Consider the following 21,391-nt stretch of genomic DNA (forward strand, 5'->3'; position numbering starts at 1 on the left):
ACATTTTAAACACCACTTATTTAGTCTATGTCCTCCTCGCCTCCATGAATACTGTTTCTTTTCTATATTTTAAGTACTGCATGTTAGAGATTTGCATGTTCAAATTTTTTGGATATGTTGCTTTGGGAACCAAAACTACTAGTTTTTCTTCCACTGTTTTATACAATAGCAAATTCATTGATTATAAAAAATAATGCTGTAATATAGTTGTATAAAAAACACACAAAGTGGGGGAGGGGGGAGGGGGGTATGAGGGACAAGGTAACAAACAGTACAAGAAATGTATCCAATGCCTAACGTGTGAAACTGTAACCTCTCTGTACATCAGTTTTATAATAAAAACTTAAAAAAACACACACACAAAGTTTATTTAAAATACTAAGTGTGGTAGAATTATTTTCAAAGGTGTCCACCAGGATTGTCCTCCTTGTGTTAGTCTCCTTACTGTGCAATTTCTTTTCCTCCCACTGGCCAGAGGCAAAGCCTACTGGAATCATAAGCAAGAATGCAATTGAAATGATGTAGAGCCCATTCTAAGCCAAACCTCAAGAGATGCAGTACATTTCACTCCGAACCCCACCCAGGGACCACATGAACAAACTCTGACTAGCCAATGCCAAATTAAAGTAGATGGAGTTAGAACCTAGCCATCCAGCTGAGGCCATCCTAGACCAACCAGCCCCACAGGACCTACAACTCATATATACACAAAAAGGAGCCTAGGAGAGGACTTGGCCAAATGAGCAACTTAAATTATTTTGATTATTCCTATTCTCTTTTTACATAAAATGATTGATAGAGCTCCAGTGCACAATTGATTAGAACATGGTACTTACAAAATGATTGAAAACAAACACTTTATTATGTCAACAACTGTTCGCTTTACTGATTGAATTGCTTCACTGCCTGCAATACATAAAAGAAACGTATTCTAACAGACTCTGTTCTAGAGAGGGAATTATCCATATTAGTAAATTCTGAATTTTAGTCTATTTTAAGAATTATTTATTTTGAAGCAGGCAGCTGTGTCACCTAGCAAGTCATTCTGCATCTACATCCCAGAAGGAGACAAGGGCACTGTAGTGGGTGACCTGCCTTTGTTTGACCTGCAGAAAAGGCTGGGCATTAAGCCTAGACTGTCACTTGACAATCAAGAGTGCTGACCAGCCCTTCAAGAATGCTTCTCAATGCCATCCTTTTGAAAAACAATGGATAGAATACGCACCTGTAACTGGTAATGCCCAGGCACAGACAGAGTGCAAGATAGAACTCAATGATTTCCATGAATGTTTGCTACAACAGCAATAACAATAACAAAAAAAAAACTGATAAAGCTAAGCTAATTGAGGAAGGGGAGTGTACTTCCGGGGGAGAACAGGCCATAAGCAGGTTCTCTGTATTCCTCTTGGAAGACTACTTACTGAAAAATCTCTTCTTCATAATGTATAAAATAAAAGATTACTCCACTTAAAAAAAAGTATTCACTTCAAGTATACAAACTGTCCATGTTAAAAATGCATATCTAAGCAGGGTACCAGGAACACAGTTCGAAGCCAGCCCAGACAAGATAGTCTGGGACTTTTTCTCTAATTAACCACCAAAAAAAGCTGTCAACAGAGTTGTGACTCAAGTGGTAGGGACAGCACCTAGGTCCTGAGGTCAAGCTCAAGGACTGAGGTGCGTGTGTGCACACACACCCAAGTACACACACACCCTATCTACCTAGAATGACTCATATGTAAGACATACTTGTATTAAGAACTTAGTTTAAATCTTTATTTGTTTTATTGAGACAGTCTCATTGTATAGTTCAAGCTAGCCTGGACTCAATACATAGCCAGGTTTGGCCTTAAACTGGCAATTCCCTGCTTCAGCCTCTCCACTGCCAGGATTATAGGCATTCACCACTGTTCCTGCCCAGTTTGCGTTTTTTAATAGCTTCTTCCTAAAATCAGTGAAAATGATCTTCTAGAATCTTCTTTTCCTTTATCAGGTATGGAAGTATGAAGTTTTAAGCATAAATAACATCCTAGGATCTGATCAAGATGTTGGGAACAAAAAAGTCCAAGACATTACAGTTTTTTTTCAAACATTCCAGTATATATTCTTTACTACTGGCTCAATTTTCCAGCAACACATTTCAACCACTAATAAGTTATGATTCACTTTTGAGACTAAATTCTTAAGCAAAATAAGCAACAATAAAAATTCAGAAAAATCCTCCTGAAACTACTTTCCTGTTAACATAATATATAATGCATTTAATGATCCCCAACATGTACCTAAATGATAAAGAAACAATACCTATCCAAGATCATACAATATAGTAGCACCATGGATTATCAGAATAATCTTGATACTATTGAGTATAATTTCTTTCTGAGAGCTTTGGTATTCAAACATTAAAAAATTCTGGAATGTCCCCAAACTTCCATATTTCTTACTGTAAATAATTTGCTTTTCAACATTAGTTATTTCCATCCTTTAAGTGGCTTCAGACCTAATAATTTATTAAAGGAAAATACTAAAGCCACTTGCCAGTTGGATAGACTCCAAAACTAAAACACAGACACTATTTTATAAAACAAAGTAAAACAAAGACACTATTTTATATCTCTAATAGTGAGGTAGCATTGCAGCTAACCTACTACATGTACAGAAAAGAAAAGGACCATCCAAAGATTCACATTCAAGTGAGTGAAGATGATGGAAATCAGAAGCACAAATAAACCAGTTCTCCAGAAATGAGAGGAGTGGCATCAATGTTTTATTTTCAAATGCTACATGGTAGGTTAAAAAAAGGCCTTTTTTTTCACCAATTTACATTTCTATATGCCTGAAATACTTTATAGTTAAGAAACTTTGACTCACCGATCAATGACAATTTCTTTTTGCCTTAGAAGTCCTTCTTTTATTTTCAGCACAGATTCCCACTTACTGAAATCCTGAAAGCCAGGTGAATAACTCCGACGAGATGATCCAGTCAAAACCTGCACAAACACGTTACACTATTAGTATACTAAAAAGTGTCACACAGAAATATTTATATGCCATCTAATATTTAATACTGATTTTCATTAAAACATTAAGAAACTGACTTTTAAAGACTATCTAAAACTCACATTTGTGAACACTGCATAATACAACAATTTTAGGCAAGATTCAAAGTAAATGTATAAGTCTAGCAAAAAGTTGGGGTTGGGGCATGGGTCAAGTAATAAGGCAACTGCACAGCAAGTATAAGGCCCAGAGTTCTAACCACATACCATACATTATCAAGAGAAAAAAAATTTAAAAACATAGAAAAAAGAATGATAGTGATGATGTTATGTACAAGATCTTATTACTTTGGGATAGTAGAAGCTTTTTAAAAATGAAAAATCACTGCTTCAGGAAGGAGTACAATAAAGGACTAGGTCATGCTCACCTAGACAAACATTATGAGGATGACAACGAAATAAATGCTGTGTCATTAGAATTTAGACATTTTGTACCTTGTGAATATGTGTATCCATAGAAAAGATGACTACTATGTAAATAATCTGGATTACATACTTTGTAGACTGAAGTAAATTATAATACTTTACTAATATCAGTGATCAGGTTTTGAGTTATATGTTTGAAAACTTATAATTTTCTTATTCTTCACACAGTGACATCCCCTGTTTTATTCCTGATCATAGTAATCTGCATCTTCATCCTTTTTTCTTTCTTGGTATAACTAGGAGTTCTTCAATTTTACTCATCTCGGGCATATGTGTTTTTTTTTCCATGATGCTTTTTGCCTATTTTTTAAAACTTGACTTCACTGATTTGTTTTTACTTTTTGTTCCTTCTACCTGCTTGTTTTAGGTATGGTAAGATCTTCCCTTTTATCTTGCCTTCTTTCTCTACACTACTGGGATTTGAACCCAGGGTTTTGGAGCTTGCTAGGCAGGCCCTCTACTTCTTGAGCCTTGCCTTTAGTTCCAAAAACATTTCCCTTTTCTGAGAGAATGGAAAGTTATATAGGTGTTATATATACATATACATACCCATATGTATATATATATATGTGTGTATGGATATATTCCACAAATTTTCATAATTCATTCATGCTTATTCAGAAGTATATTGTCTAATTTCAGTAATTCCAAAAATTGATGGTAACAGAATAAAATGGACTCAAATCACATATTTTTAACACTGTATTTTATGATAATCCTATGCTAAAGTATATGTTTTATTTAAAATAACAATGAAATTGTTCTAAAATAATTCTCAGGTAAATGTTTGCATTAAAACACTAGAAGAGGGCTGGGGATATAGCCTAGTGGCAAGAGTGCCTGCCTCGGATACACGAGGCCCTAGGTTCGATTCCCCAGCACCACATATACAGAAAACGGCCAGAAGCGGCGCTGTGGCTCAAGTGGCAGAGTGCTAGCCTTGAGCGGGAAGAAGCCAGGGACAGTGCTCAGGCCCTAAGTCCAAGGCCCAGGACTGGCCAAAAAAAAAAAAAAAACACTAGAAGAAAAAATAACTTCTTATAACATTGAAGCAGCTAATATGCGTTAACAAAAAAAACCCAATTAATAATTAACTGTGGTAAATGTACACAGCAAAATATTAATACATTTTAGAACTTACTACAAACAAAATTTAGAAAGATAATGATAAAGAGAGAATCCTAAATGATAAAATTACAACAGTAGAAATGGATGGGATACTGGATGCGCAGATGCTATATAGACTGAGAAGAGTAATATATAAAATATACTGCACACTGCAAAGTTTGTAATTTTGACTACAGCAGTAGGGTTGAATGCTGTGTGTGTGTGTGTGTGTGTGTGTGTGTGTAAAGAGAGCAAAAAAGGATGGCATTATTATTGGATTTAAGATTAATATGGCTATGTACTTTACATGTTAGATCTCAACAAACAAAAAAGCCAGAATAATGACAGAAAATATACTTCATATCACTCATATTTGCTAGAGCATAACACTAGATTCAAGGCACAACGTGCCTGTTGGAATGAACTGTCCTGGCTGTAATTTCCTATCTCTTTATCACTTTGGTACTCTCCTACATCTACAAACAGTCATGAGATAAGAGAAAGGTCAGATGAAGAAAATAACCTACATCAAGAACAGAGTTGACAACAACCTATGAGTTGCCTTTTAAGAGCTGTCAACAACTTAGGAAAACAAAGAAGTTTCTAGTATGGTAGAGGATAACCTCCACTGGGTAGAAAAGAAGAAAGTACTTTATAGTCAAGAAAACCTTTCCCACGTGTCCTATTACTAATATATTTTAGAATTTCTATTTGTAAAATCATAATTGTCTATGAGAGACATGCCATTGGGGAATAGTTACATATTGATGATCATGTATGGATTTTGTTTGTTTTGGTACTAGGGATCAAACCCAGGATGTTGCACTTGCTAGGCAAGTGCTTTTGCCACTGAGCTACATCGTAGGCCCATGTACAGATTTTTACCAAATCCAAAAAGCCTAGATACTGCTTCACAGGAAAAAAAAGTATCAAAATTTACATACTCATGGTCTCCTATTGTTCTACTCAGAATTACAAGCAACGCGTCATGATTCTACTTGACTAATATGAAAATAAATTACATAGGTAGCACATGAATAATAACCAAAGAACATGTAAATACAATTATAAAATATGATAATGATTTCAGCAAACTTGAGAAAGGAACAGAAAAGTTAGCATCAAACATATTTCAAAATCTATAAAGGTATTATACAGATTTTACTTTTGTAAAAAGCAAAGATACACTTTATAAGTCTTTTTATAGCTTTATTTGGGGGTTGCTGAACTTAGAGAGGGGAGAAAAATTTTCACTCAGATATTTACTTAAAAATGCTTAAGACACCTAGTTTTTTTGTGGTTAGGCAATATTGATTTACTATCCAAAGAACAAAACACCACTATATACAACTCTCAAGTACAGAAATTTACTGGAAGTAACTTGTTCCACTCTCATAAATGAATAGTAGTAGATGGCATATTTGATAATCCCAAACATATAATACTGAGGTCAAATCCAGATGCCAAAATATGTCATTTAGTGGACAAACCTGCTTCTAATAAAAGTTTGCTATAGTACAACTGAAAATGGTTCAAAATTCTTTTGCCTAGACAAACAATGTTAATTTTAGACAATGCAGTGCTACCACACTTAAGTGGAATACACCCTCTGCAATTCTTCAAGTTTGTTATCTCTCTCCTTCATTTGTCTTTGTCCCTTAGCACGTGCATCACTCACAACATGTCAAATAGCACTGCAAATCTTCCTCTACTTCCTAGAATAATCTAGCTAAAGAGACACTTTGCAAGTGCTTTTTGGCCAGAGAATGTGACAGCACACCAAAAAGCATCTAAACTCCCAAGGTTCAGTAATGAACATGAAAATATGCTACAAATAAAATAAATAAATGCTACTATTCACCAAGAGAAGAACATGCATTGTACCATTATTAAAAAGCCTTGCTTACTTTGCTTAAAATGGTCATCTCTAAATCAGTCCATTTCCCTACAAACAGCATTTCATTCTTCTTTATGGCTAAATAATACTCCATTGTATATGTATACCGTATTTTAAACCCATTCATCCATCGTATGGCATCTGGGCTTTTTCTGTAGCTTCACTGTTACAAATGGAACAGCAAATACATGTGTGCAAGTGTCCCTTTTTTATCCTAGCTTACATTTCTTCAGATATATGCCCAAGGGTGGTACTGCTAAATCATACGGTAATTCTGTTTTTAGGAATTACTCTTTTTGTTTTGTTGTTGTGAGGAACCTCCACACTAGTAACACAAGGTTCCATTCCAATCAACAGAGTATATGTAAGGGTTCCTTTTCCCCTTCATCCTTCACCAGGTTGTTGTGTTCCTGATGACAGGCCACTGATTGGAGTTAGATGAAATCTCAAGAGTCATTACCCTGGGATATTGAGAATTTTCTCATGTATTTATTGACCATTTATATATCTCCTCTCAAAAATTTTCTGTTAAGTGCCCAATTCTTAATTTAGTTATTGATTTTGGGGGAATAAAACATATATAGGATCATAATAAATATGCATTAGACATATACACACATGACATACGTCTGAAGTAGACATCTGGAGAGCTGAAGGGCTCTCTTGCTATATTTTGTTTTCACAGTATGATTATTTCCCTTTCTTATTTTGATTTTAGTTCTGTCATCTTCCTTTCTAATAATTAGGCAAGTTCTTTCTGTAGCGTTTTACTTCTTTGCCTAGGGCCGGCTTGAAACTTCCATCCAGTTACATAGGCTATTTCATGGAGCCAGGATCATAAGCTTGTTTATTGGTTAAGACAGGAAGTATCACTAATGGTTTGTCCTGGCTGGCCTCAAACTATGTTCCTTTCTATCTCCAACCCCCAAGAAGTTGTGATTGAAGGGGTAAGCCACCATACCCTGCCCTTCCTTTCCTCTTACCTTCCAGCACAAATACTTACTTGGTTATTCTTCTCCTTTCTTAGGAATGTAAATTACTAGCCAGGCACCAGTAGTTCATGCCTGTAATCCTAGCTACTCAGGAGGCTAAGATCTGAGGATTGTAAATCAAAGCCAGCCCAGACAGAAAAATCCTGGTGAGACTCTTATCTCCAATTAACCACTCAAAAACTTAACGTGGAGCTGTGGCTCAAAGTGGCAGAGCAGCACTAGCTCTGAGCAAAAGAGCTCAGAGATAGCACCCACAGCCCAAGTTCAAGCCTCATGACCAGCAAAAAAAAATTCTTCACATTCTTTTCCTTCCTACAATAAGCTTTAAAACAGGATAACTGGGGCTGGGGATATAGCCTAGTGGCAAGAGTGCCTGCCTCGGATACACGAGGCCCTAGGTTCGATTCCCCAGCACCACATATACAGAAAACGGCCAGAAGTGGTGCTGTGGCTCAAGTGGCAGAGTGCTAGCCTTGAGCGGGAAGAAGCCAGGGACAGTGCTCAGGCCCTGAGTCCAAGGCCCAGGACTGGCCAAAAAAAAAAAAAAAACAGGATAACTGAACTCCCCCTAATATATCTGCAGAATAACTTACAAAATCTTTCTCTATCCCCACTTTATCACTTTATTCAACTCTTTACTCAATAGGTATTAAAAGTCACTACGGGCCAGGTCTATGAGACACAACTGCACTACAAATAAAAAAGTGGCTGGGCATGGTGGCACAAAACTGTTAACACCAGTCCTCAAGAGGCAGAGGCAGGAAGACTACTAGTTTGAGGGAGCCTGAGATTCCATAGCAAGAGTCTCTGTCAAATGAGAAAAGGAGGAGGAAGGAGAGGGAAGAGGAGAATAAAGAAGAGAAAAAGGAAGAGGAGAAGGAGGCAAAACATAGTGGTAATGTGAGTTATTGAATTGGCTCTTTCAAAGACCTTGTAGTCTAGGCTGATCACAAACAAGGAGACAGATGATAACAACAATGATGATGACATGTAAAGCTGTTCGGCATAAAGCAGGGAAAGTGTCACAGAAAAGATAAATTGACACAGCACTGTGATGAGAATGACGGTTGGTAGGACATTCCTACAAAAAGTACCCAGGCTTAAAATAGAGCAGCGACCTTTCCATGGGGTCACATGAAGCTGTACAGAGGCAGAGCACAGGATACAAAGGAATGTGATAATAGACAAGGAAGGCAAGGCCTAAAATACAAAGCTAAACAGGTTGGATTTTAGCCCAGTGAAACACTCAGTCTCTTTCAAAAAAGGGCTATCTCACATAACTGTAGAAATACCCTTAATACAAAAATTATTTTGGTATGACAAGTCCTTTTGGGAACTGGTGACTACTACTGGTCTCAGAATGCTTTTATATACATAAAATAAGGATTCTAAGTACATTTTGTAGCTACTACACACTTCAGATAATGGAGTACAAATGTAGTCTGTGTATAATGACTTAGGAAAGGGTGCAGGGCAAAGTCATGTTGGATGTGAGAACAGAAGCAGTAAAGCCACTTTTACCTTCTTCTCACTCATTTCCCATGAAGCACATCACATAACCTATGAAATCACTCTTGACCTTCTACCCTTCCTTCCATTGTAGAGAGCCTCTCCCTATTCCCAGAGAAAAAGCAAAGCCTTATTATCCCTGAAGACACAAGAGAAAGACAATCTGAACCAACAGGTTCAGCTCCCTTCAGTTTATTATCAGATCCTAACTCCTTTGCCCAGTCATACTTTTCTATGACAATCCAACATTTGACCTGTTTCCATGGATCTTCATTTCCTTAAGAAAGTTTCTATATCATATAAAACTTAAATTTGTGTGCTTTTCTCTGTTAATCTCTCTTTTGTTATAGAAACCTCAGCCCTGGACTTAGCAATGGATGAGGAAATTTTCTCTATTCTACACTCCAAAGAGTAAAGTTTGGAAAAGGAGAAAAGAGTAACTTTGTAGGAGAAAAATCAAATGACATTTCAGTCAGATGCTCAACGGTGATTAGTCCTATTAACAGCTCCTGCCTTGGTGAAGTAATACAACCAACACCTCTCTGGTCTTCGTATCCAAACAAATTACCCAGCCTAACCAACAGAAAAATACATTTGGGGGACATTCTACATAATATCTTCAGAACCACCAGTACTGTCAAAATAGGAAGGTCTGAGAAATTGTCACAGTTAATTGAGGCTGAAAGAGACATGATTTCTAACTAGTAATTTCAGTGTTATCTTAAATTCTATCCTGTTACAGAAAAAAGTCATTAAGGAAAGAAATCTGAACTCAATAAAAATTTTAAGTAAAATACATAGTAACACTGGTGCAACTGTTGGGACAAACATGCCATATTAATGTAGGATGTTAACAATATGTGGAAATGGGTATTGAATGTGTAATAACACCATTATCTTTGTAGTAAGTGTACAAATTTTAAACTACTCTAACACTTAAAAAAAAGATGAGCAAGGAAATACACTGAATTTGTATAAAAAACTAAATTCTCAGTGTAGTAATGTGTGTAATTAATACATTATTATCTACAGGCAGGTCTTGTGGTGATTTCAAGGCAATGATGCATTATACAGTATTTCAAGTTAACTGCAATAGTCACAATAGTCTGTTGGTATCTGTAGGACCCTAGTCTCAAATTCCAACATTTGCAGATGCTCAAGTCCCTTCTATAAAATGACATATTTGCGTAAGACTTACATCTTCCCAAAATACTGCAGATCATCTCTCTATATAATACAAATGTCATTGTTATACCATATTATTCAGGGAAATAATAACAAGACAACTCTGTACATGTTCAGTATAGATACAATTTGTTTCAAATATTTTCAATCTGCTGTTGGTTGATTCCATGGATGTGAAACCCACAAGATTTCACATGTGAAATTATCTGAGATTTCTAAATTCACCGTTAAATGTATGGTAAACCCTTTTTGTAGTTTGTAGTTTACAGTCAAAACTGAAAAGAGTGCTAAGTTTCATTTGGGACTTCTTGAAAATAAAGATGTAATTGTTTTCCTTTTCAAGATCCAAGAATCTCTGCATTCTATCCAAGCCCCACAGGCTAAAGATCCACCCTCTCCAGGGAAAGAGAAAAAAAAATACCAAACAGACAGTGTTGTAAATATTTAATAATCACTACATATATTTCATGTCATTGTAAACCCTCTCAACAACAATATCATTCCATAGATTTATCGGCACTTTGGAGAAGTAACTTGGATAAGGTTAACTCCAAAAGTGGGTGCAATAAATAGGATGATTCCAAATGAAGACAGACAAAAACATTTGTAGTTTTCCAGCTTCTACTTAAGTAATTGTTGAGAAATCCTGAGTAATTTATTAATGCTCCTCTTCAAAAACTTTGTCTACAGAATTAAGGTAAAACTAAAACTTAACACTTCCCACAGTTTACACATAGAATCACCATCGCCATTACCAGTCAACCCAAAGAAGAAAAGGGGGAAACCCAGGAGGTGCTTGTCCTCAACAAATCTAAAAAGTAATTTTTTTATTTCCATTTTCCAACTCTGACATATAAAGTAGCTTTCTAAGATATGTATGTGTGCCTATGTACTTAAGTGAGACTGTAAACTTGAGATAGCTAGGAAGTATTTTGTTCAGGGTATGACAGTTCCCTAGTTTACCCAACTAAGTATTACCAACTCCATATTCTTACAACTATTTCTACTATGATAATGTATTCCCCAAGCTTCATTTTCAAGTGAATATATAATTTGACAAGTTGGGTATTTCAAAAATACAATGTCCAAATAATCCCAAATAATATGTCCAAATAATGTATCTCCATTTTAAGAATTTCTTCCTTTATATGTGCAATTTTATGAAAGCTATATCTGAATTTTATTTTACCCTCTAGTATGCTAATTTTATCAGGAATTTTCAGTCTGTCCTTTAACAGTGTTATTATCTTCTTCAAATTACTCTAAGCTACTAAGGTTTCATATTACCAAGCGTCACTGACAATTGTAAAGGTCTTATTATGTAAGGGTCTTTTCAGTCGAAAGGGAAAAAATGGTTGTAAAGCACTGAGCAGTGTTAAGAGTTAATTTGCAACTTATTTTAAGTTGTAAGCTTTCCCTTAGCAATGTTTACAGAGGATCTTTGCTAAAATATTTTTTCAGTTGGTTTTAAAAATGATTCTTTAAATAACACAAGATCAGCTGAAGAGAAGCACTGTATCTTTCTTTGGAAGAAGCCAAGATCATCTCCATTTAAGGACACATAGCAGCTGCCGCTACACAGGAAAGTGAAGCAAGCTACGTTTACTTTGCTACAAACACAAGTAGCTTTTCCAAAATAAAAAAAAGTTAAAAATTAGTATTTGCAAGTGCAGTGGTTTAAGTAAATTTAATTAAAAATAAAATGCTACGCAAATAGGAAACATGAGACTGATGCTTGAGTTGTAAAATGACTCCTCATTTCTGTATAAACTATTCCAGAAAGTTCAATATATCATTCCACTTACTGATGTTTTAGGAATACTAAAACATTATGTTAGTGAAGCCTACTATCATGCAAATAACTCAGAATCTGCAACATTCTTTTTGCTGATACTGGGTCTGCTTGATAAAATTCATTAGAATTTTATGGTGATTTTATGCAGCTACTAAACACTCTTAAATTTATGGATTAATATTTTTCTTGGGACAATACATAATTTAAATGTGGGGTTACTCATAATATATGGTTAAACAGAAGAAAATAGAGATTAAATACATTCCTTACTTCTCATTTTATAAGACAGTTTGTTAACCTGAGTTATTAGAATGGTTTTCTCACACATTTTCCTTCAATATACAGATAAACACCAGACAAACAATATAAGACAAGAAAGGGTATAAAATCTGATTCAGTTAAAACAAATTTATCTTGCTACAGACTCCAGTACCAAAGCAAAATTAGCAACGCAGTCAAAAAGTCCTTTCACATAAACCTGGATCCTTATTCTCTGTTAAAATTTCTACTACAGCAATCATTTTAGCTCTTTAACATCAGGATACAATTGCCTCTAAGGAAATCTTTAAGGAACAATTTCTATCTACCCCAAGCTTTTTTCTTTCATCTCCCAAATACTTTTAAAAATAAAACTAAAAAGGAAGGCACAAAGTGTTAATGACCTTTGCACACCTAAAGGAGGAAAAATGAAATTCTAGAGTTTAGTAGTGAAGTTCTAAAGTTTGGTTGTTATAACTATGGTTAACCAATCATAACTTCAGAATTCCTGTGTGACATCATAGAGACCTCCCTAGTTTTTCTACTTCACCTACAGCAACTGTTTGCATAAACCTGCTAAGATTCAGAAAACTTCCCAGCTAAGCAAGACTCCACACAACTTGAAAACCTTTCATTGTGATGAACACAGAAGCTAAGGTAAGACAGACTCCTAATTTTGGAAATTCTTATTTTCTACAATTCAGACTTACTCAAGTTTTTTGTTTTAAACACATATTCTAAACTTCAGTTCAAAGTTAAAAAGTAACATCCTTAATTTCTAGCTTATCCATTTTGTGACAGTAAAAATGAGCTTAACCTGTATCATCTGGGTCATAGATCCTGGTTATGGGTTTGTTATTTTAACATTATTTTCATATTTTGTTTTTCAAATAGGAATTTGTGTTAATTTAGAAACTTTCCAATTGCGCATATTTCTGCTTATTAAAATGTCCATCAGATTACATTTTACAACTTCAGTGCTTTTGAGTCCTTTCAATGGGGAGAAGTTAAGAGTTTTTCATCAGACTTTCATTATCACATGCTACAAAGTAGACAACTTCTAAGAAAGAAATTTTGTTACTAAAGTTACCTTCAATTAAACATTGTATCCAGTTTACTAAAATCACACAACTGTCTAACTATATTTAAAATTTTAAACATAATGCCACAGTGCCAAATATTATGTCTGAACTAGTTCATATGTATTTGAAGGTGACATTTAAGTAGTATTTTTGTTTTCAAAGACATGCACTTTAAGATTAAATGCTAAAAGAATTGTCAAGTTAAATTGAATAGAAAAAATATGCAGGCCAGATTGTTAATTTAAGAAGTTGTCAAAGAACTAGTACAGTTGTCTACTACTAAGGAGTTACTACTGTCATTTCCTAATATTCACAAATGAAAATTACCTTAACAATACTTAAGGACATAAAGCAAAATAACTACATTTGACTAAATATTAATATGCATGCAATTTCTTAATCTCATTAATTGATTAGAGACAGCATGTTTGCATAAATTAAATGGTATTTGGGTTATAAATATACATTATTTCTTGCTCTCACTGATTATAGGTAGCAGAATATTTGTGTAAAATATTTTTATAAATCCAAATGCTTAGAAATATCAGAATATTTGCATTCGTATTTGAAAAAAACAATAAAATTTATTGTATAAAATATATTAAATGTTTCATGGAATTTATTATGTAATTTAAGTACATAATGTATTAAAACTTTAACTGGAAATAATTATGAGATGATATATTTATTACCAACCCTAGATACAAGAGGTGAAGAAAAACTTTCTTAAGAGCAATTTTCTAAATACATTTGCATACATAAATATTTTCTTTGATCTTAACTCTCTGGCACAGAACCTCAACTTCACAATTTAGGAAACAATATCACACAAGCAGGAGAATGCTTCAAGATGACACAAATAGGACCTCTGCAGAAGCCTAGGTCTTAAAACTTAAAGCACATATGCATTTTTATGCCAAAATAGTTTTTAAAAATAAAGGAGAACATTGACAAAGGAAACTAAAATATTTAATATTATAAATGGCATTTTATAAGGCAAATTTAGAGAACACAAATTTAAACCAATTTCATTTCTATACAATCAGCCTTTTCAAATAAAGATAGCGTCAGTTATTAAACAATTAATTTGAAAAATTCAAAATAATCACATAAATTTTAAACAATACCATGTCACATCAATATAATTAAGGTCCCTTATTATTTAGCTTGTTTTATAATTACCTCTATAATTTACTTAGTTTGTTTCCAAAAAAAGTCCAGAGTAAGTTCTCCTTATAACTTTCCATAAAAACCTCACTTTGCCTGCTCCCATATTAAGTTCTCGTGTTCCATCAATTTTATTTCTAATCCCTCATTCTACCATTTAAATATACAAATTTGTTTCAAAGTGCTTAAACAAAAATCTTGATTGGTCTTTAATCTATGAAAATGACTAATTTTTGTCTGAAATATGCATTTCCACATGGTGGTTATATAAGCAAAAAAGTAAATATGGGGGTTGAGAATCAAATGCCATCTATAGCTAAGATATTGTCTCTGAACATGAACAGAAATAACTTGTCAGTGCTCTTATCCCAGAGGTCTGAAGCATGCATTACCAGATAACACATGAAAATGAAGCCTTGGTGTAGGTTCCACCCAGTACACTGACAGTCAACTGAGGCCCTCTAGTGCTGTGTAAGATGTACTCCATCTCCATCCACTTTCATGGCTTTCAACAAAGTTGACAGACCACTCAAATTAAAGAGCTTTGTTAAATTATAGTTTTCCTTAAGACTTCCCCAGAACTCTTCCCCATATCTGCTCTAAAATAGCAAAAAAAATAGACTAAGAAGAACACTCAAAAGACTAGAAAGAATACTGTAATACAAATAAATAGTTTTAAAATCATTAGAAATAGACAAGTCTCCAAGGATAGTAGCAACAGCCATGTACCAATTTTGAAGAAAAAAAAAAATCTGTGCTGTTGTTTAAACCGAAATTTAAAGCCAAGACATTACACTGTAAGACCAATTCAGGATTTAAGAATATACCCATATTCATGTTTACACAGTTCTGACCACACCCAGTTGGAAGCAGCTGAAAACGATTTCTTCACACATCCTGTCTGTACTAAGCATTCTAGAATGTTGCCACAAAGTAACTTCAAATAGAACTTCCAAGATTAAAACTAGACAATGTTTATAGAAAAGTTATCACATAAATTTTTAGAAACAAATAGGTTATAAAATGATGAAAAACTGTCCTAATTTATTTCAACACGTGAAAAAAGATACATACACAAGCATTTCTGGTTTATCTTGGGAATAGCAATTAGTAGCAGAAAAATAATTTAAAACTCCTAATGATCCTAAAAAATAAAAGTCTTGCTTATTCAAACTACATCTGTAGAGTTCTATCTAACCTTCTATACTAAATAAGTGGAAAAAATAGAGACTGTGAGGTGCTTATTATTTGAATTAGTCGTTAATAAGTTTTAGACTGTCAGTGTACTGGATGGATTCCTAACCAAGGCTTCATTTTTATGTGTTTATTTGGTAATGCGTACTGTGCAGATTAAGAACACTGATAAGCTATTTAGTGCCCATGTTTAAAAAAAGCAAAACTAGAATTCTAAAAACAGAATTCTAAAATCTACAAAGAAACCCAAGAATGTCTCTAAGGTAATACCTCCAAAATTTGAAATTCAGAAAGCATGGAAAGTGTCTTCTTTTATAGGTGATGACTACTCCTCAAGCCTATACAACATAATAAGTTGTTGATTACTTAGTAACAAGTTTGGACATCAAAACTTTATAAAGCTTGTTTAGACTTTTTTTGAACAAGAATGCATAGGATCTTACGGGTGAAACAAACCTCATGGCAGACACAGTGAAGATTCCTGCAGTAAAATACCTGGTACCTTCTATAAAATGAGTTGCCTAATGATGGCACACAATCTTTGCTCAAAAAAATCTTTGCTTTTTAATTTTTTAATATCACTTCAAAAATAATACTTTCTTGAATTTGACTTTTTTCTTTTCAATTTGACTTTGAGCAAAAGATGAAAGAGGCTTTATAAATCCCACAAAAATAAAAAAAGTCTTAGTTATGTTCTTCCCATCCTTTCAAAAATTAGAGTGATCCTGGATCCCACAAACATTTAACTAACACTGTAGGTATCTTGCTGCCTTTGATCTCCCATCAAATATCTTTCAATACTCTGATACTAGGGCCTTACTAAAGAATTACTTTTTAAGTTTACCTACAAATGAATATTCCTCTTATACCTGCTATGAACACATTGTCATCCTTTTCAAAAAAATGATGGAATAATCTTAATGTCCGCAGCTGGCAAAGCAAGACTCAAGGTTAGACTATCTAAATAATACTTCTCATTATCCTAAAATAATGCTCTAAAAAGATCAGATTACATAACAATAAAATTATGTCTCTACCCTCTACTAAGTATTACTCTATTAAAAACTGACTGTAATAAAGGACAAAGAACAATGACAACAGAATTCCTAAGCATGTAGGGTGTTGGTCAGGTCAAAGGAAAAAATGATAAACACCTGACAACATGACATAAATTATGATATAGTTAAGGTGATACACAACTCCAAAAATAGGAGTGTGTTGTTTTCACACACAGCTTTTCATTCTGATATATCTGATAGGAAGCTTCACCTTCTATGTATAAAGTATAGCTGACTGACTAGTCCATCAGAATTAAGATTCAATGTAGTTCAGATTCTATCACTATAAAATAAATCAAACCTAAAAAAATTAAGTGCATACCACTAGCATTTCTCCATGTAAAATAGTTTTAGAATAAAATTATAAAATGACTATATTTCAGAATTGTGCCTTTCAAGTACGACAAGAAAAAGGTCACTGTCATTGGTCTGGTCTGTCATATTCAATTTATTTTCAATAACACAAAGCTGTTAAAAGATCATGGTGAAAGTATACTAATTATACTTTCAGTGGTATAATCAATGTTTTGGGGCCTGCCTCTTTCTATTTCACAAATACCAAATGGCCATTTGTACAAAGTCTACTTCATGTTAATGTGTTAGTGAAGACACCATGAACTTAAGTCAATTATCTAAGAATTTTCTCATTTGTAATAGGAAATGTTTAGTGATTTAAAAAAAATCTCATTCAACTTTACTGTGTTAATCACATGGTGCCAATTCTGCATTGAGTAGTACTAAGACAAGTGAACATTCTATTCCTTTGGTCCATAAACTAAAACCACTTAGGGACATTCAGCCTGACAGCTGGATATGGTCACACTAAAGGCATACCAAAACACAGCAGAGTTGATAACCAGATCTACTTTAATGACTAATACTATCAAGAAACAATATTTAAACGTGGCCCTAAGGATCAACTGGATTTTACCAGACAGAGAAACAAAAGGCAATGAAGTGACCAGGTGTGGGGGGAGGAGGGATTCCAGGTAAAACAAGACAGCATGTACAAAGGGCAAAGTCCTTAAGTGGAATGGCATAAACATGACATGTTTCATGAAGCACCAATCATCACAATCAGGTTATGGATGAGTACTGCAAACGCTTTACCCTTCATGATGAATGGCTGGCTTCTCCTTTTCCATGTTTTACTTTTCTCAAGGTAATATTCATGCCAGTAGTGGTGGCTCTCACTTAGAATCCTAGCTACTCAGGAGATGGAGATGGAGAGGCTCATGGTTGGAGGCCAGCCAGACAAAAGTTCAGCCAATAGCTGAACATGGTGATAATATGCCTGTTTCCCCCCCAACACACACATTATGTGGGAGGCTAAGATCAAGAGGGCCACAGTTCTAGGCCTTCTCAGGCAGGAAAGTTCTCAAGACTATCTCCAGCAAAGAAGAAAAAGCTGGATATACTAGTATATAGCTGTTATTCCTGCTAAGGAAAAAAGTATAAATAGAAACACTGTGGTTCACGCCACTCCAGAAAAACAGCAAGATCTCATCTCAAAAATAACCAAAAAAGGCTGGAAGCATGGTTTACATGATAGAGTACCTGTCTAGCAACTATGAAGCTTTGAGCTCAAACCCAGTACCACCAAAATACTTTTAAAACTTGAGACTACATAAATAGCCCTGAATCTTCACACAAATATACCCACATCTTCATCACCATTATCTCTGGGTTAACTATGGCTTTATACTCCATTTTTAAGTTTTATTTAAAAATTGGTACAGAAGTATTCTGATAAAAATTAAGATGTCTCCAAGTGTTAATATCAATTATCCCTGGATAATTTATACTGAATTTTAAATTTATACCTATTGTCTCATGTATGCTTTTATTTTGTTTTATTAATCATCAAAAGTTTGGACCCCATAGTACCACTATGTTGTAGAAGCTTTGACAGAAGGCAAGGCACAAAACACGAAGCACACATCTGTAAACTGGAACTGTCCATGGTACATAATGCAATAATGATAAACTCTATGACTTCCAAGCCTGACAAATGCTCAATACTTAATATCAATGCTTGTTGAAATGCTATATAAGGTGACACTTCACAGAAGTATAAAATCATAGATGGGCACAACAGATGGTAGAAATTTAATTATTTAAGCTTCCTTAGTTATTTCATTTGGGGAAGGAAATCAAGATTCAAGAATAATTGGTTAGATACGTATATTGGAACTAGGGAAGGGAAAGGGAATACCAAAATTGAGAGACAAAGGATAAAAGGACAAACCAATACAACAGCAATACTTACAAAACTATATGTTGTAAACCAACTGTACAACTTATGGGAGGGAGAGGGAAATAGGGGGGACAGGGAAAATGAGGGAGGAGGTAACAAGTTGGATAAGAAATGTACTCACTCCCTTACATATGAAACTGTAACCCTTCTGTACTTGACATTGACAATAAAATATAGTATTTACAGGGAAAAAAGGAATAATTGGTTAGATGAATTTCTTTTTTAGCTCTGGAGATTAGCTCTGGAGCAATTAAAATACTAATGTTTACATCAAAAACTTTTTCAAGCTGTACCATCAACCAAGCAATACTTGCAGCCAATTTAGAGGAAGGCAAAGAGTTAAGTTCTTACATCCTAAACACAAGATAAATGAGACTGTAATATGTGCTACCAAAGAAAAGATAGGAAAATGGAGAAATGAGGAAAAGACATATGCAAGTACATACACAGAGACTACTGAAACTTCTGAAGTTAAGATATAAAATACCAATAGTGTAGAGGAAAACAGATTAGTGTGAAATTTTGTCTTATTCAGAAGCCTAATCCATTGACTATTTTTATATTCTAGGCAAACTAAAAGAAGACAGTTATCTCACATTTGGCTGCCAGCTTTTTATCTTTCTCTTGACTACCTTGGCACTGTAGCCTGCCACGTTCCCAGCATCATGGAGAAAGTCCAGTACCTCACTCGCTCTGCCATAAGAAGAGCCTCTACTATTGAAATGCCTCAACAAGCACGTCAAAACCTCCAGAACCTATTTGTCAATTTCTGTCTCATCTTAATATGTCTCCTGCTAATCTGCATCATCGTGATGCTTCTCTGAAGTTCTGCAGCAGACTCAAGACCTGCAACTTGCCACATGAGCTTAAAAATCTGCCACCCCTGAAGAGAGGAAACAAAGCATACTTCCTGAGTAGAAAATTTTCCTTGTAAAAAAATTGTTAGAAATATATTCATCTCCTGGATCTTGTAAACATGACAAGGGCTTATTTTCAAACCATACAATGACTGTAAGTGCATGAAAATGTAACCTCTGATTTCCCCAAAGTGGCTTATGTCTTTCATAAATGTTTTGAGGAAAAAGTAAGAGTTTTAATTTGGAAACCGCACTGGTAATAAGTTCACTTTATATGTATAATTATCTTACTCATTGAGATAATATAATTTATGTTGCACTTTAAAAACTCTTACTTGATAGCAAGTATTCAAGTCTTCACCAAGTACTCAAATAATTTAAATGAAGTGTCCTTTAAAGTAACCCATTCACTTCTCATATTTATTTATTTTTACTATTATTATTTGCAAGTCTTGGTAATTACTTTTTATCAGAATCTACATTTTAAAAGTGAAATTGTTTCCCTTTTCTATCCTAGGTTAACTTTCTAGTATAAGTAAATTAATCTTTCCTTCTGTGACATAAAGTGATGTTTTTAAGTCAAAAAGGACTGATGTGAACTTGTGGTCAAATTCCCTAACTTGTCATCCTCTATCTTTTAAGTTTTCTATTCCAATCTCATAACCAATGTAGGCAAGGAAGCAAAAAATTTCCAGTGAGAAAGTATATTATCTCAAGCATTATGAGAAACAAACATTTGAATTATATCTCCAAATATTAACTAATTCCTATATTGTATTTTAAATAAATTTTGTCCTATTATTTTAATAGAATATAGCTATTTTCCTGAATCTACCAGATAATTAGCACTCAATTGTAGGCTGCTTCAGTGAACTCAATAACATATCCAGAAGTGCTAATCTATAATTTCTTTCTTACTGAATACATTTTCAATCTCCCTTCAGTCATTTTTAAACATCTTCTAACAACTAATAAAACAGAAGTAAAAAAAAAAAATTCAGAAATATGTTCACTAAAATTTAAGTAACCCAAGTCCAAAGTGGCTTACATTCAAGATAAAGTATTAACATTTCAATTACTAAGGAATAAACATTCCAAAAATACTATTACAAAAAGAATCTGAAACATCAATACTGATCTTGGTCTCTTTTTTAAATTAGTATGTACTAATTCTACAAAAAGTTTCAACATGGTATTATATATTTAAGTTTAATCAGATTACTCCCTCCATTGCTCTTTTCTCCAGCCCTTTAGTTCTTAGTAGTTTTCATTATACTATCTTCAAATATAGACATGATATAATCCTGTATTATTCACCCCAATATTCTCTTTCCTACTTCCATTTGTCCCCTCCAAACTAATCCTACAATCACATTCATAATACAAAACCATATACATCCATATATATTTTAGGTCTTGATTTCACACACAAAAAAATACATGCAATATATGTGTCTTTGGCTCAACATGATGATCACCAGTTCTAACCCCTTTCCTGCAAATGACATAATTTTCTTTTATGTGTGAATAGTACTGCATTGATCAGAT

The 21,391-nt window shown here is 34.1% G+C and overlaps 2 protein-coding genes across 4 annotated transcripts in view; one reads left to right on the forward strand and one right to left on the reverse strand.

Moving 5' to 3' along the window:
* The window catches only part of Cep85l (centrosomal protein 85 like), a 133,464-nt gene that overhangs the window by 43,482 nt on the left and 68,591 nt on the right, over positions 1–21,391 (reverse strand). For all 3 annotated transcript variants that reach the window (XM_048353984.1, XM_048353983.1, XM_048353982.1), the window contains one exon: positions 2,872–2,990. In XM_048353984.1, the coding sequence (XP_048209941.1) occupies positions 2,872–2,990 (119 nt within the window). The remainder of the gene's footprint in view (positions 1–2,871; positions 2,991–21,391) is intronic.
* Pln (phospholamban) lies at positions 12,548–20,944 on the forward strand. The gene is made up of 2 exons (XM_048353985.1): positions 12,548–12,885; positions 19,555–20,944. The coding sequence occupies exon 2, from the start codon at positions 19,652–19,654 to the stop codon at positions 19,808–19,810; it is 159 nt and encodes a 52-aa protein (XP_048209942.1). The 5' UTR covers positions 12,548–12,885; positions 19,555–19,651; the 3' UTR covers positions 19,811–20,944.

Source organism: Perognathus longimembris, chromosome 9 (assembly GCF_023159225.1).
Source record: "Perognathus longimembris pacificus isolate PPM17 chromosome 9, ASM2315922v1, whole genome shotgun sequence".
Classification (NCBI taxonomy): Eukaryota; Metazoa; Chordata; class Mammalia; order Rodentia; family Heteromyidae; genus Perognathus; species Perognathus longimembris.